At 36.9% G+C, this 16,475-nt stretch overlaps 1 protein-coding gene across 6 annotated transcripts in view; it reads left to right on the top strand.

Moving 5' to 3' along the window:
- Window positions 1-14,253, top strand: part of TMEM196 (transmembrane protein 196) — a 52,744-nt gene extending 38,491 nt beyond the window's left edge. For 3 of the 6 annotated variants that reach the window (XM_053655046.1, XM_053655044.1, XM_037163927.2), the window contains exons 2-5: window positions 7,861-7,917; window positions 9,231-9,485; window positions 10,632-10,705; window positions 13,627-13,686. In XM_053655046.1, coding sequence (XP_053511021.1) covers window positions 9,231-9,485; window positions 10,632-10,705; window positions 13,627-13,633 — 336 coding nt within the window. In that variant the 5' untranslated portion in view covers window positions 7,861-7,917 and the 3' untranslated portion in view covers window positions 13,634-13,686. Of the gene's footprint in view, window positions 1-3,472; window positions 3,586-7,860; window positions 7,918-9,230; window positions 9,486-10,631; window positions 10,706-13,626 lie in introns of those variants that run through there. The other 3 variants (XM_053655045.1, XM_037163928.2, XM_037163929.2) reach the window with 2 other exon arrangements.
- The last annotated feature ends 2,222 nt before the right edge of the window (window positions 14,254-16,475 follow it).

Below are 16,475 nucleotides of genomic sequence, written 5' to 3'. Positions count from 1 at the left end.
TGTAAATGTACCACAGCTTTTTTTATCCACTCATCTACTGATGGGAAAATGAACAAATGAGAAGTTCTACTTTAAATGAACAAATTTAAAGTTCTACTTTTCCATTGACATCTAGAACAGGTTAAGTCTTCTTTTATACAGTTAATGATACAAGAATCTTGGGAGTTTACTTACACCTCCTTTACTGCCAACACACCATCTGTTATACTAAAATCACCTGGGATATTGATTCTAAACATTAACTCTAAGATATTAACTTTTCCAGTCAACATTTTTTTCAATTTAAAAGGTTTAGTGTTTTGTTTTATTTTGTGTTTTTATTCTACCTTCCTTTCCTATCTTATGTCTCTCCCTATTTCTGTTTTGGAGGAACAGCTTCTAGTAACTCCTTAGAGAAATAACATTTTGGAGCCTGTGTTAGTTTCCTATTGTCACTGGAACAAATCGTCTCAATCTTTGTGGCTTAAAACAACAGAAATTTATTCTCTCTCAGTTCTGGAGGCCACAGATCGAGTGGGGGTCTCCAGGGCTACATCCTTCCTGGAGGATCCAGGGGCAAATCCTGTTCCCTTGTCCTCCCCACTTTTCTAAGGCTGCCTACGTCCGCTGCCTTGTGCCCTTCTTATCCATCTTCTAAGCCAGCGGTGTTGCTTTTTTGAGTCCTTTTCTCTCTTTGTCTCTTGGTATTTTCATATAGCTTTCATTTTCTTTTGACCTTCTTGTCTTCCTCTTAAAGGACCCTCATGATTACATATAGAGACAGCCTGGATAATCCAGGATAATCTCCTCATGTGAAGATTATCATTTAATTACATCTATAATTTTTTTTTCCACGGAAGGTAACAGTCATGGATTCTGGGGACTGAGACATAATCTTTGGAGTGCCATAATCCAGTCTTCCACAGTGCTATTGAGCAAATGAGTATATGTCTCTTGTAGTCTCTTGTGTGAGGATCGGGCTGATGTATAGCTCAAAGTCCAAAGTCCTTTATAAAAGAACCTGGTAGTATCTTATCTTAGTATCTTCTTTAGGCTATCAGTGTGAAGGTGGAGTCATTCTAGTGAGGAGCTGACTTTACTGTTACAATTGTCTTCAGAGCACTGTAGTTGATCAGTTCCATCAATGATGATTGTGTGTGGTTACCTTAACATTACTCAGCACCAGTGCCTCAAACTCAGCTTTTCCTTGTTCTCACCCACCTCCCTGCAGTGGAGGTCTCCTTCCGCTCTCCAGCATCTCCCTTGGTGTAGACTGCTGTTGCCCGTTACTCACACCTGTTAGATTTATGGTGATGGATAGGTGGGAGTGGAGATGAAGATTTTTTTGTTGTTCTGCTCCAGTCTTGGTTTGGGAAGGCCCTGTGATCTGGCCTCAGGGGCAAAACTTTCTCAGTACCCTGTACTCCGTTCCCTGAGACAGCCAAACTTGGCCTGGCATCTGTGGTTGGTTTCCTGTACCAGGTGCCTGCCTCCCCTCCGAGGCTATTGACTCTCCTTTAGAAGAGGCATAGGATGTTAGGCCAGAGATGAATTTTTGCCTCTTCCCTTATATAAAGAATATTTTCTTCTATTTTTCTCCATTTCCTGTAGCAATACGTATTTGTAAATGCCCTGGAAATGACAGGTTTTGCTACCCCTCTGTAAAGAACTTAGAGCATTTGATTTGCAAGAAAGAAGACCTAAGGGAGGAGCTGGGCTTTGCATCACCACTGCCCCCGCCACACACGTGTATGACAACCAGCATCCACTCCTCTCATCTCTGCAACTGATGACAGTTTGTGTTTTCAGACTTTTTTGGAGGAGCATCTTCCTCTTTGAGTTTTGGTTACTCATGGCCTTGGAACCTTCACTCTCTGATTGACTGCAGAAAAGCTGTCAGTGTAGGAAAGTTGTAGGTTATCTGGTTTTGCCTACTGTTAAGGTGGGAAGAACATCTTTGGACCTTCTACAACCTAAGCAGAAGCCTCCATGGACCTTTTATTTGGGAAATCCACTCAAAATGTAGGATGCCATCTCTGTCAGAGCTCCATTTCATTCTACAGTGAGTTGACAACCTTAGTTATCTATCTATCGAATTTATTCTAAGTTGGAATGAAATGAATTTTACTTGGAGGACTAACTAGTTTTATTACATTGTTGTGCTTAATTCCCTGTCTTTAGATCACTTAGTTTACATACTTTCATGAAGATAAACAAATACCATTCTATGTGTTTAAGCAGCCCATCTTTTCAGGAATAAAATGATATTTTCTCTTGTAAACCTGTGTGTGTGTGTGTGTGTGTGTGTGTGTGTGTGTGTGTGTCTTCAGCCATCAGTTTTACTTCTTTTAACTAAATTGTTTTTAACTTGTTTTGTAATTTTCATAATGTGGCGAGTGCTTGGAACCATGAATAAAACTATGTTCAGCAACAAAAAAGTGTCTTGAAATATTATAACAAATTCCCTATATAATAAGGTATACTTAATTGTAGGCTGCAATACCATTGAGTAATTCCATAATTATTTTTCCTATAACAAAAATGAATAATGGCAAAGGCAAGCAATTACAGATGACCAGGTGTCCACCGAACTGCTCTGGTTGGATTTGCTAATATAATACACCACGCTAGCCCTGAAAAACTTGTGAAAAGAGTTTCTATTCACTTACTAGAATGAACTTAGACACTTAGTGCAACCTTACATTATTTTCTGATTCGTGACCTTGATGTGTGACCTTGAAGAAGCCGATAACCCTGTCTGGACCTCTGGTTCCCCCTGGTCACTGTAAGGGCTAGATTAATCATCTGCTAAGATCCCTTGCAGTGCTATGACTTGGGTAAATACAGCCAATGAAATAAAATATCCTTTGCTGCTTTTTGTGCTTGTTTTAACTTTTCAATAAACTGTGATGGCTGAACTTCGGCCAAGATCCATTAAAACCTCCTCAGAAATTCCATGATTTTAGATACTTCTGATTATATGGGTCTAATTTTCCTCAGGTTACAAGTTTCCTCTAAGGAATGTGGGTTTTGGGTAGGCTAACAAAAGTAACTGTGGGGAAGTACTTACACTCCAGGCCTGACTGAGAGTGAAATAATATTGTTTGATGTCCCTCCTCCTCTGCATTCCTCCTCCCAAGCCCTGAACTTCCTTTTCTTAGTGGAACAATAGATAGAAACGATTATTTTGCTACCTAGATGCTCCAACAAAGTGGTTGGGTGGGGAACTCTGCTTACCCCTCCTGAGGTCCCCTCGGGCTTGGCTGTGAATAAATAACGGCAATGTTTATAGATTTCAAAAGAGATCCAAGGAACTGCTTTCAAATTATTTCAAGAATGAGTTCCAGGTGAATGGGCTTTCAGGGTGAATAATAGTTTAGTTGGGGGGGCAAGGGGAAGAACACCCTGAGGCTTTGATCTGAATCTTGGAAATGCTGAGAGGTACAAAACTGGTCCAACCTGGAATGGTTTGAGCCCAGCCCAGAAAGATGAGAGATGGCATCAGTAAGAAAGACTCCATGTGGGACACAATCATCTACACCGTGGACACAGAGGACAGTGAGAAGGGGTCACTTGGAAATAGCTTTTAAGGCTTCGGAAAATGATGCAAGTATTTGAGTTTTATCAAGTTCTCAGTTCTATCTTCCCGTGGCTTTATGGTATTAAAATGACTTTGTTAACCTTTTGTCTTATGCTTTCTGAATATAGTCCCAAGTTACTTTTTGCTTTTGTGACTTATATTTTTGACTATCAAAATTACAATTCTATGTATTAATACTTATAAGTATTTTCCTTTTTGTGTGACTTTGCTAGTATGTTTAGAAAATCCTTCCCCACTCTTAATATTTATATAATTATTATATAAAGGATAACTTTATTATCCTTCTACATTTATATTTTTATACATGTATTTTTAATACATTTTCCTGATTATGCTATTACAGCTGTCCCATTTTTTTCTCCCCTTTATTCCCCTCCATCCTGTATCCACCCTTCCACGATCATTCCCCCACCTTAGTTCATGTCCATGGGTTATACATATAAGTTCTTTGACTGCTCCAGTTCCCTTACTATTCTTGACCTCCCCCTGTCTATTTTGTACCTACCATTCATGCTTCTTTTCCCCTGTAGCTTTTCTTCCATTCTCTCCCCTCTCTGTCCCTGCTGATAACCCTCCATGTGATCTTTATTTCTGTGAATCTATTCCTGTTCTAGTTGTTTGCTTTTGTTTTTTTTAGGTTCAGTTGTTGATAATTGTAAGTTTGTTGTCAGTTTACTGTTTGTATTTTTGATCATCATCTTTTTCTTAGATAAGTTTCTTTAATATTTCATATAATGAGAGCTGGGTGATGATGAACTCCTTTAACCTGACCTTATCTGGGAAGCACTTTGTCTGCCCTTCCATTCTAAATGGTAACTTTGCTGAGTAGAGTAATCTGGGATGTAGAGTAATCCTTGCCTTTCATGACTTGGAATACTTTTTTCCAGTCCCTTTTTGTCTGCAAGGTTTCTTTTGATAAATCTGCTGATAGTCTTATGGGAACTCCTTTGTAGGTAACTCTCTCCTTTTCTCTTGCTGTTTTTAAGATTCTCTCCTTATCTTTAATCTTGGGAAATGTAATTATGATGTGCCTTGGTGTGTGCTTCTTTGGGTCCAACTTTTTGGGGACTCTCTGAGCTTCCTGGACTTCCTCGAGGTCTATTTCTTCTGCCAGATTGGGGAAGTTCTCCTTAGTTACTTTTTCAAATAAGTTTTCAATTTCTTGCTGCTGTTCTTCTCCTTCTGGCACTCCTGTGATTCAGATGTTAGAACATTTAAAGTTGTCCTGGAGGTTCCCAAGCCTCTCCTCATTTTTTGGAATCCTTGTTTCTTCATTCTATTCTGGTTAAATGTTTATTTCTTCCTTTTGCTCAAAACCATTGATATGAGTCCTGTTTTTTTGTGGGGTTTTTTTTTTGCCTTCACTATTAAGTCCCTGTAGACTTCCCTTTATTTTACTTTTCTTAGCCTTTACTTTTTCCTCTATTTTGTGACCATACTTAACCATTTCTGTGAACATCCTGATTACCAGTGTTTTGAACCGTGCACCTGGTAGGTTGGCTATCTCTTCATCACTTAGTTGGAGCTTTGATCTGTTCTTTCATTTGAGCTATATATTTTTTGTCTCAGAGTACCCTTTATGTACTAAGAGGTGGGGCCTCAGGTGTTCACCAGGGAGCAAGCACATCACTCTGCTGTGGCGCTGTATGTGGGGGAGGGGTCTGAGAGGAAACAGTGTGGCTTGCTGGGCTCTAGCCGGCTTTCAGTCACTTCATCCACTAACCCCAAGCAAATGAGGCCCTTCTGGTGCTGATTCCTGGGTGGGTGGGTTTGTGTATGTTCTAGGACCCTGTGGGTCTCTCTAACAAACTCTCCTGTGAGGCTGGGAGTTTTCCCACTGCCTCAACCCCCACAGGAGTTTTTAGTCAGAGGTTTGAGGCTTTATTTCCCAGCACTGGAACCCTGGGTTGCACGGTCTGTCTCACTCCCCAGTTGTTCCTCCCAGTTTATCTGCAAATAAGTATGACACCGCGCAGTCCACCAGCCACCACCTCAAATGGTCCACAAGCTGCCGCCTTGTATGTCCCAGTCCTCTAGCCACCACCTTCCAGGAGTCCTCTCCATACTGGAGTTTCTGCCAGTTCTAGTTTTTTTTTTATTTAAATTTGTTGTCGTCCTTCTTTTGGTTATGCGAGGAGGCAAAGTGCATCTGCCTATGCCTCCATGTTGGCCAGAAGTCCTATATTTTAATATATTTAAATATTCAAACTGTTTCTTAGACATTTTGCTATATGACGTTGGAGTAGATTAACTAATTCTGTTTATTGAATAAATCACCCTGATCTTTTCCCCACTATTTGAAAGATTATTTCTATTATATACCAAATTCTTATCTATCCCTGTGTCTCCTGAGCTGCCCTGCTGCATCATTACTTCCTTTGTAATCACTGAGTTTCCTTGTACAGAAAACTCCCTTGCAGAGGGAAAATTCCCTTACCCAATATTTTCTATCCAGTGTTATTGCTGCTTCTAACAGCATACAATTTATTTTAGATTATCTTTCCAGTCTTTTGATTTGTAGTTTTAAAAATCTATCAACATGTAATGTTGACAGAGGTAATTTGCTACCTCTGACTTGAGGTAGCAAATTTAAAAAGTAGAAAATCAAATGGAAATGAGTTTAACCTCATTCAAGCTTATCTTTGCTAATCTGAAGGCCCTTAGTAAGCTTACTATTTATTAATGAATGATTATTTTATTTATATGGTTTCCTCTCATCTAGAAGTATGTATAAATGTACATTCAAATGGCCTTAAATGTTTCTGTCCAAATTAAACCACTTACTTTTTTGACAGCCAAAATGTCTTAGTTGTGTATCACTGAAAGATGATTTGATGCAGCTAATTTTTACAAACAATTAGGTCAGCCATGTGCTCACTTACAAGGAAGTAGTTGCCATCAATACAGTGTTCCCCCTTGTTCAGGATTTTGCTTTTTGCTGTTTCAGTTACCTGTGGAAAACCATGGTCTCAAAATAGTAAATGGAAAATTCCAGAAATAAAATATGTATAAGTTTTAAACTGCACACCCTTCTGAGTAGTGTGATAAAATCAGATTAGCTATTATACTATCACAATGCTCGTGTCAACTCACCCTTATCTTACTGAGCAAAGGCCCCAAAGTTCAAGAGTAGTGATGCTGACAATTTGGATATGCTAGAAAGGAGTCATAAAGCCCTTCCTTTAAGTCATCGATTTCAGTCATTTTCGTCTCATGACGCACATCAACTAATTATGGAAATTCTCTGGCACACCCAAAAAGATGTTTTTGCCAGTCTATCAGAAAATGGTAAATTTTGATTCATTCACACCAGTTGGCTATTGTGTTGAATGTTGTCATTTTTAAATTTGACAATCTAAGGGAAAAGAGGTCAGTGCCCCTGCTACATTGTAAGGTTTTGCATGCTTGAAAAATTCCTGCAGCACACTAGTTGAAAATCACTGCTTTAAATGAAAAGGTAAGTACAGTACAATAAAATATTTTGAGAGAGAGACTGTATTCCCTTAGTTTTTCTTACAGTGCATTGTTATAATTGTTCTTTTATCATTATTTGTAAATTACTGTGCCTAATTTATAAATAAATCTTTGTCATAGATATGTATGTATAGAAAAATATACAGTGTATATATAAAGTTTAATACTATCTGTGGTTTCAGACATTTTCTGGGGCGTCTCAGAACATGTCCCCAGTGGATGGGGAGATTCTTGTAGCTTCATCCCCTTGTATTCTTCCAACATATCCACAAGGACAGTATTTCTGGTAGAATGAGGGGTAGCCATTTTACCTGACATCGTTTAAAAGGTGTAAAGAATGTCTCTATAGAAAAACATCTCCATTTCTGATGCCTTACCTTTTCATTTGTTCTAAATTCCCTATCTTCAGTCTAGCCCATTGGTTTCTAATTGCATAGTATAAATGATTGTATCACACCACTGTTTTCCCTAAGCAAATAGGAAGGGACAAGCAGACAGTGAATGGATATTGGAGGAACAGAACTCTAAGTTCATTAACTTCATAATTTTGCCTGGTGGTAAAACTGATTCAATTTTTTTTAAATATCCCACAGTTATGTACATTAACCTTGCAAATAACAAACTTTATTAGCATTTGCATTTTCCCCCTTCCTATTTTGGAATGGATTATTTTCCTTTTCAGCTTTGGATGGGAACGTAAACTTTCCCAGCTTCCCTGGAGCAAATGCCATGAGTGAACTACAAGCTAAAAACTGGCGTCCTCTTATCTTTGGATGTGAAGTAATTGTTGTTCTTTTCCTTTTCAGTTTCTTCTTTGTGGCATATGTGGGATATTGTGCGCCAAAAAAAAATCTGGACTTGTCGTAAGTTTCTGACCTGTTTGTATCTATCACACATTGAAGTATTTGAAATATCAGAGCTCAAAAATGGAATTGGTGACTGGCCAATAATTATATGTTGAATGTTACTCATTTAGGCTAAAAAGAAGACTGATAAATAAACCCTGGCTTTTTTATTTTCAAAGGAAACCATGAAGATTATTAGAGATTATGAAGAAAGAAAGAGAGAAAGAAAGAAAGGAAGGAAGGAAGGAAGGAAGGAAGGAAGGAAGGAAGGAAGGAAGGAAGAAAGAAAGAAAGAAAGAAAGAAAGAAAGAAAGAAAGAAAGAAAGAGAGAAAGAAAGAAAGAAGTGCTTTGACACTCTTTAGTACATGAATACGCAACCCTTAATGACTTCTGTGGGTGACAGTCTCCACTTTTCCAATTCATAGATTCCCAAACATACACATGAATCCTTCAATAAGCTGAAAAAGATATAACTTGAGTTCATGGGAAATTTAACTGTTTAAACATGGAATCAGGCATAAAGATTACTGGCTTTGCTTGACTGTGAAGTTAATTTTACACAGCAGCAAAACAGCTGTGTTGTTATAGCTACAGTTAATTCCCAAAGATTTTTTATTGAATTTTATTTTATTGCTGTGATTGTAAACATAAGTGTTTTCAGATGTTTTATGGCACTATCATGGGTTTTGGGGGGCGGAACATTGCTCCCTGTCAACTCTGATACTGGCTGCAGGACAACTTCTGCGTGCTTGAGTGTGGATTCCCCACTGCCTTCCACGTCATTTTATGAGAGTTTGGAAAGAAGGAAAAATGTGGTTTATTTTACTGAATGCCATAGGAAAGATCATAGACCTTTAAATATTGGCCAAATGAATATCACACAGGGACCCTAGAAAGTGAATGATCTTGGAGCCTTAAAGAGTTTCCAGGGGGAGACCTGTTGTCTGAAAAGGGCGAGGAAGGAAGGGTAGTGCAGCTTGTTTGTGTCACTCCTTGTTCTGTGCGAGAGTATCTATGGGGAGGAAAAGGATGAAGACCCCATCACTTTAGATGTGTGAGATGTAATGTTTAAAAATTACATAAAGAGAAACCTTCAGCTAAATTTTTTTCTTGAAAGATTATAATTAGCCTCTACAATGGTCCCATCACTCTTTAGACATGGCCTTCATTCTTTCTATACCTTTTCTACCAAGACTCTTTATGGCTGTGTAGTAACAATTGCTTGGAACTTGAATGAAAGAAAGAGTTGGGGAGGGTGGAGGGGAGATTGTGCTGTACTGAGTCAGCTTTGCTTTCTCAACAGTAACACCCTTTTTTTTATCCTTACCAGATGATCCTCTTTTCCGCCTGCTGCATCTGTGGACTCATCGGGGGCATCCTGAATGTTCAGTTCCTCCGAGCAGTGACAAAGAAGACCTCTTCCCTCTATCCTCTGCATCTCGCCTCCATGTCTCTTGCCTGCATTGGGATTGGTGGCTGCACCCTCTCTTCATGGCTCACGTGTCGCCTAGCCAGCTATGAACAGAGGAGGATGTTCTCAGAAAGGGAGCATTCGCTGCACCACTCTCATGAGATGGCCGAGAAAGTGAGTCTTGGACCTTGTCCTCTCACTGCGGGCATGGGATGAAGACCGCAGTCAAGTCTAGATGAGTCAATTTGGAGCTTTAGATGGGAATGTGAGAAATTACATTTTATGAAATTTCGGTCCTATTGGACCAAGGATGAGAATTTTTTCTTCTCTCTGCAATTCTGGACACACCTATTTTCAGCACAATTTTGTAGGCTCTCTATACAAGAACACAGCATCTAAAGTAGGATTTCATAAAATATCAAATGCCTTATAAATATGGATTTTTATGTATTATACTGAGGAAAAACACTAAATACATTCTCCACTCAATGATGCCAGTTTCAGAAATTGGATGAATTTGCCTTTTTTAGCCCACCCCTCATGCTTGTAAGTAGATGCATTTGATTATGTAAATTAGCTTTTCAAGCATAAAAGGGCCTTTTAGTAAGGCAACAAAAAGCCTGGCCTATCAGTGCAGAAATTATAATTCACATAAAGCTTCATTTAATTTTCATCTACAGTTCATGCATATTTGGGTAGCTTTGTGGTATTTTAGACAATGTTTTTTGCATAATTGTTTCATGAAACCCATTCAGACAGGAAGTTACATTTACTGCAGAAAAGAACAAATGATATAGTGAGCTGTCTGTGTTTCTACAATATTTGCACATATTTTTAAATTTAGTTCCTGCCACTGGATCTATTAAGGAAAAGATAAAGCATCTGTGGCATAAATTCAGTAAGATAACAATTACATCATATTTTACTTGATATTGTGGAAATACACCTGCATAACTACAGAATTGAAGAAAGAAGAGCAAGACTTACTGTTGTATATTTCTATATAATGTTACTTTGAAGAAAAAGGATTTCTTCTGTAGTTTTATGTTTCTATTTTGTATACAATCTATGCATTCAAATGAGGAGAGTAAAGGCCCTTAAATTGTTTTTAGAAAGCAATTTTAGATCCATGTGTGTCCTTCAAAAAAGAGTTAATAGTAGAAATACTAAGACTGGTCATGTAAAGAAATGGGCTGTTCAAAATAGATGATCATTATCTATTTGGAGAGTGGCTATTTCATGCTCTTTTTAATACTAGTGTGATTTATTTTTGTGTATATGTGTGCAATATTTATTGTATGATTGTTATATTTACATTAGAGATTGAGGGCTATTGAAATAACCGACTTGCCCAGCTGCCCGGTGGTGCCCCCGACACCAGAGTTACCTACAAGGTACGCTGATTTCCAGGGAGTTACCGTGTTGTGATGTCACTGCAGGAAGTGCTGCCTCCTGTAGGAAGCCATGGGGTCAGCAGATCAGTCTGGACTGATGCTGGATGTGGCTCCTCAAAGTGTCACTTTTATGAGAGCTACTTTGAGGACCAGACATGCACTTACATGGCAGATCTGAAGCTTGAAATTTGGTTGAGTATTTAAAATATTCAGCCTGCCCATAGGCATCCAAACACACTTCTGCTTGGATGATTCACGACGCCTTTATTCTCTGCTACATCATTGATTACGATTCAGAATCATCATTCTCAGGCCAGAGTTTTGTTTATAATAATAGATGTATTTGATAAAAACAAACTGTGTCTCCCTCATGCCAAAACTGCATGAACAAATAAGTCTGACACTAATGCAGTAAAAATACTGTATGGAAACTTTCTTCTTGTAAAATTATCTGATTGAGGCATTTTAAATTTATCTCCCATAATGCGGATCACTGAAAATAGTTGTCATTCTTGGTTTGGTTAAATAATGTAATTGCAAATACAGAGAGTCACATAGACACTGTGGCCCAATTGCAAAAAAATGTCCATTTGCAAATACTCTCATTTGGTCAGGCTCACATTTAGAGTATAATCTTGTTAAATAGGACATGACTACTTGCAAATAAACTGTATGATACTCAGCTATTTAAAAACTGGTTTCAGCCCTGGCTGGTGTGGCTCAGTGGATTGAGCACTGGCCTGTGAACCAAAGGATCACAGGTTTGATTCCCAGTCAGGGCACATGCCTGGGTTTCAGGCCAGGTCCCCAGTAGTGGGCTGTGAGAGGCAACAACACATTGATGTTACTCTCCTCTTTCTTCCTCCCTTCCCCTCTCTAAAAATAAATAATACCTTTAAAAAACTGGTATTCATTGTTATTTTCCATCAGTGATTTTATTGAATCTATATTAGGGTGAATTTAGTTGAGAAAATTCTTGGGTTTTTTTTTGTTAAGATTTAAGAAACTGGATATTTTAATCCTGCAATAAAAGATTATACATTAGATTAGTTTTTAATAGTTTTAAGCTACACTATTAATGCAATGTCATTTTAGGAGAAGAAAAGGAAACTAGAAAAGTTAATTCTTATACATTCATTAGGAAATTGTGTTTCTGTTCTAGTAAGAGAAATAGAAAAAGATGTATGAGTAAATTTTGTTAAAGATCATTTTGTTTTGGAAGAATTATTTCTACGTATCTTGCCACCAACACTGAGTTCTTGAATGGAACCTTAAATCTGTTTTCTTATTCATTAACTTGACAACAGCCCAACAACCTCAGTGTATTTTCAGATGCACTTGTACCTCACATATCTCTAGCAGGGCCAGCCCCTCAATTAGCTGAACCATCACCAGACCATAGAGGCCGGCTGCAGGCTCTAAAGGACATACTCTGCTTCCTGTCAGAAAGTCAGATGTTCTCTACTTCCTGCCTTAATTCTGAAGGGGCTTGAATTTTTAGGCTTTTTCAGTCTGGTAATTTCCTTGCATCTTACTAGGGGAGATACAATGGATGCCCAGGGACAAGATGACCAACCCCCTACAGCCTGGAAGAGGCCAGGGCACTTTGCTTAGAAAGACTGGTCTTGATGTGAGAGGAAACGTCTTGCCCATGGTCTTCTTTCCCAGAATTTTCTTGGAAGGAATTCTACCCCATTTTCTAAAAGACAGCAAAGTTTTCAAAAGTCATGTTCTACCACCAGGCCAATTCCGGTCTTCAGGTACCTCTTTGCTCTTCCTCAGGAACTTTCTGAACCACCCCCAATATGAAAAAGCAAGCATTTTCACTCTATTTTAACTTGTGTATTGACTTTTCAAAGAAAAAAGACTATAAATAAAGTATGGATAACTTTTTACTTTCAAATAAATATCTGAAAGAATTTCTAAAGCATAAACACTTTACTTTGTAATTATTAATTCATCCAAACAGAAAGTAGGTATAAACTGATAGGCATGAGATCACTGAGAAAATAATTTTCATTTGAATTGTTCTTTACTGCTCTGTTGCAAGTAGGCTTGTTCAAGTGAGGAAAGATGTTGTTATCTATTTTTAGATAGTTTTGCCTAAATATTATTTATAATATGGTACATTAACCATTATCAATGTGAACAGACCTCACATCTCCTCACTACATTTTATTGTGTAGGGAAGAGTTTAATGTTTAATAAATTCTTCCTAAGAATTTATTAGCTTCTAAATTTTTCCTAAGTTAATATATTTTCTACCTTTGCAAATGGAACTTTTTATGTTAGGTCATCCTTTATATTTAATTTCTAATTGCTATCCCATGTAGTTTTCTCATTAACTTAGTACTTGATCCCTTAAAAATATGTTTTGTTTTGTTTTTACTGTATGAGTGACAGTATTATAAAAATAATCTTTTCACTGTGGTTTATTAGTGAGCCATAGTCACAAATAAGCAGTCATCCCCTAGTGGGCCTTTTTCAGTTCTTAGCAAAAAGGCCACATACTTTTCTATAGAATGAAGGCAATGCCTAGTTGGCTCTCTGTTGACATGCTCAGCGGAGGAATCTCTACATTAGAGACCCTTGAGCATATAACCATCTTGTTTCTAGGTGAGGTCTTTCCAAAACAGAGGTGAGGAATGAAAGGGGAAACTCAGAACTGGAGAGAGACTGCACTGCTTGTGTGGGCAGAAGATTTGGTCCCATAGACTGTGTCGCTTCAGCTTTTTCATGCGCCCCGAGATGCCATGAAATTTCATTGCCTCGAATGCAAGACCAATACCAATCCTTGTCCTTCTCCCAAACCCAGCAAGTTCTTCAGTGGCTTCAAATTTCTGTTTTGCAAACCCATCAACCAAATCAAATGTCTTTACTCTGATAGAGACTTTAATTAATTCATGTTATTTTCCTAACAGGAAATGACAGACAGCATGAGCAATGGAGGACCACAACTGATGTTTAATGGAAGAGTATAGCCGATGTTTTAAAGAACTGGACATTTTTTAGGACTTTCATGAGGCAAGGAAACACCAAAGGACTGGGAGATAAAACTAAAACATTTGTTGCATTTGCTGTTACCTCTCCTGAGCATCCACTAAAATTATTCTTCCTCAATTTTGCCTCACTTATGTCCTCAGCTTTTTTTACTGGGTGAAAAACTTTCCAGAAATGTTCTAGTACAGAAATCTCAACATTTTCCAGATGGCTCTTAAAAAGACATTTCAAGAAAAAAAAAATAAGAAATAGATAAAACAGAAGGGTTCATATTCTGTACAAACACTTTTTGACTAGCATGAGGGTTAGATCTGTCATGATGTATTTCATGTAAGTAATTCAAATTGCAACTATCAAGAAATAACAATAACTTACTGAGTTTGTGTTTTGAAAGATGTTGGTTTCAAGAATACCACAATTCAAAACCTCAGCAATGCCTTGTAAAAACATTGCAATGATTTTCAATTTGAATAAACTATATTTCCTAATTTATTTGTAAAAGACAAAAAACTTAAAGCATAAAAAGATTTTTAGAGAAAGAATACTAATCTGTATGATATTTTTGCACAAGAGTGAAAAAGTTGTGAATGAATATCACTTAAGGTAAATAAACAAGTATTAATTATACTGATCTGCAACTTCATGAATGAGCCTAAGAGTAAAAAAGTATGCATGTGTATGTGCATGTATATACTGTAAATATTGACAATATATACAGCACATATGTATAGTATTCGTGAATGTGAGTAGGTAGTAGAAAAGACATTGTGATCCTGGGCAGGTATCATCAAGATTCTGTTCCCACAGAGGTGGGAAGGCAGTTTTTCAGGGGTTTTCTATGCCCACAATAATCACATATTTGAATTTCTACTAAATTTGTTCATTTTTATTCTTTTTAATATGTCTGCTATGTGTACATATTATTGTCGCTGGGATTTATAGAGTCAATTGATCTGAACAGTGTAGTATAAAGATAAATTACTTAATTTATTTGGCTATTTTACTATTATTATGGTGTATATGTAATAACAATATTAATATTGATTTATAAACATAACTTTAAATTATATTCTTCCACATTCATAAATATAGGCAAATGATTATTCATGATATATACATTTTATCCACTTATAGCCCAATTAAATTATATGCAAGGAAGGAGAAGTATTCCCAAGTGATAAAGTTACCATGAGCTTTGCAATAATTGAATTTAGTCTTTTGTTTGCTTTACAGTTCACATGGACCAATATAGACAAACCATTTCTAAGAATGCATATGTCCAAAGAACCTGAAAGAGCTCTCTATAGAAGGAAATAAAAAGATAGGATTACATTTGCATAGCAAGATTCAATTCTTTCATGATGGAATGTTAAGATAGTAACCTATACAAAATGTGTAGGCAAGAAAGTAGTATGGTCTTTGAAAATATTCATAAGAACATAACCTCTGGCAGCACATAAAACACTCTGATATTTTAAAATATGTAACTCTCACTGTATTGCATATTTTTAGTTTTCCCCAAAGCTAATTAATTTTCAACTCATATTTGTGTGTTACTTACTGAACCATAAGTAAGTCAACACTTTTAATATCTAGTATGAGAACATGTTATAATTTACCATATTTTTCAGATCATAAGATGCACTTAGGTTTTAGAGGAGGAAAATAGGGGGAAAAATTCTGAAACAAAAAAACGTGGTAAAATATTTAATAACATAAAAAACATTTCACCAATGCAAACAGAACTCAACAGCAGCATTAACAACCATTATTCCTCCCAAATTTGGGTGTGGAACAGTGTGTCTTATACTCCAAAAAATACAGTAGATGCAAAATACAGGTTTTAATTGTGCTAAGAAAATGATAATTCCAGTTAGTGGAAATCTGAAGGTCTTTTAGTTTTAGAGCAACATTATAATCACTTAACCATTTTTAAATGAGCTCATAAAAAATTGCTGGCTGTATATAGTCAAAAGAAATAGCTGGACTATGGTTGTGTGATGTAGTTTTTGAAGTCCCTCAACTCATTTGGATAATTTCATTCCCCAGTAGATTACCAGAGTTGCCATAAGTGCAACCTCAGATAGTGAATCAACATCAGCACTGTTCATTCGATGCCACAAACAGGCATGATCTTTGTTTCTGAAAATCTAAACTGTACAATGCCGATTTTTGTGTGTGTGGTCTTACTGAGTTTATCTAAAGTTGTAGTTTTGTATGGAAAGAACAGTCACTGACTCTAATTTTAGGTGGCATTTCCTTGTTCACATGTTTGCACAACACAGAGTTATAATACATCAGTAAGATGTTTGAATGCCTTTGAAATAACTTATGAAATCATACTTAAAGGACAAAAGTAGGCATATCACTACTTTGACATAGAGCTAAGAAGAAATACAATCATCACAATTTCCTAAATAGTCTACAGTATATATAACCAAGTATAGCTATATCTTTAAATGTAAGTTATTTTTACCCAATATTTTCAGGATTCAGTTACTTAGAGTGATATATTTGGGGTGTATAGTCATTCTTTTTGAGATGGGTAGGGAAATTAGGAAGACATTATTACAGTACTTGAAAATTTAATTTTCACAAACATTGAACTATGAACTAGAATATTTTTAAGTGACTATATTACAGTTTTAGTAGAAGCCTACCCTTGGGAAAAACTAATGTGACACTAAATAGAAAAAAATACATGAAATTGGTACGGCAGTGTGCTGCGGAGACTAGCTACAAAAGGGGCAGTCATTGTAGCGTAAAAGAA

The sequence above is a fragment of the Artibeus jamaicensis genome, unplaced genomic scaffold (genome assembly GCF_021234435.1).
Source record: "Artibeus jamaicensis isolate MK-2021 breed Jamaican fruit bat unplaced genomic scaffold, CSHL_Jam_final contig_923, whole genome shotgun sequence".
Taxonomy (NCBI): domain Eukaryota; kingdom Metazoa; phylum Chordata; class Mammalia; order Chiroptera; family Phyllostomidae; genus Artibeus; species Artibeus jamaicensis.
Note: the sequence above shows the minus strand (reverse complement) of the source record. Positions and strands in the feature narration are given on the sequence as shown.